The sequence below is a fragment of the Propithecus coquereli genome, unplaced genomic scaffold, assembly GCF_000956105.1.
Source record: "Propithecus coquereli isolate 6110/MARCELLA unplaced genomic scaffold, Pcoq_1.0 Scaffold122, whole genome shotgun sequence".
In the NCBI taxonomy this organism is placed as follows: Eukaryota; Metazoa; Chordata; class Mammalia; order Primates; family Indriidae; genus Propithecus; species Propithecus coquereli.
The window spans coordinates 5,941,454-5,941,809 of NW_012136303.1; the positions used below are offsets into that span (position 1 = coordinate 5,941,454).

Consider the following 356-nt stretch of genomic DNA (forward strand, 5'->3'; position numbering starts at 1 on the left):
ACGTTGCTAGGAGTTCCTCTCCGGAACTTCACACAGTAGTAGGTGCCGGCGTCCTCTGGGGTGATGTTACTGATGCGGATGGAGAAGTCCATGTTGTTTCTCTTTGTGATATCTTCAAGAGGCGTTACCCGTGGGGAGGGGGCTCTTTGACTGTGGAATAATTCTCGGCTTCGCCCAGTCGCCCTGAACCACTCGATGGGCCCCACGGGGACCAGGGCGGTCACGGAGCAGCGCAGAATGGCCGACTCTCCGGCCGCCACCGACACTGACTTGTCAGGTTGAAGCACCTGCAGCTCCTCCTCTCCTGCCACCCCTGGAGGGAAACACAGAGCAGCCATTTATTCCTCCCACGTGAT

The 356-nt window shown here is 58.1% G+C and overlaps 1 protein-coding gene across 1 annotated transcript in view; it reads right to left on the reverse strand.

Annotated features, from left to right (window-relative positions):
- The window catches only part of LOC105827538, an 18,803-nt gene extending 18,465 nt beyond the window's left edge, over nt 1-338 (reverse strand). The window contains exon 1 of the mRNA XM_012665733.1: nt 3-338. Within this exon, the coding sequence (XP_012521187.1) occupies nt 3-338 (336 nt within the window). The remainder of the gene's footprint in view (nt 1-2) is intronic.
- Nucleotides 339-356: the final 18 nt, after the last annotated feature.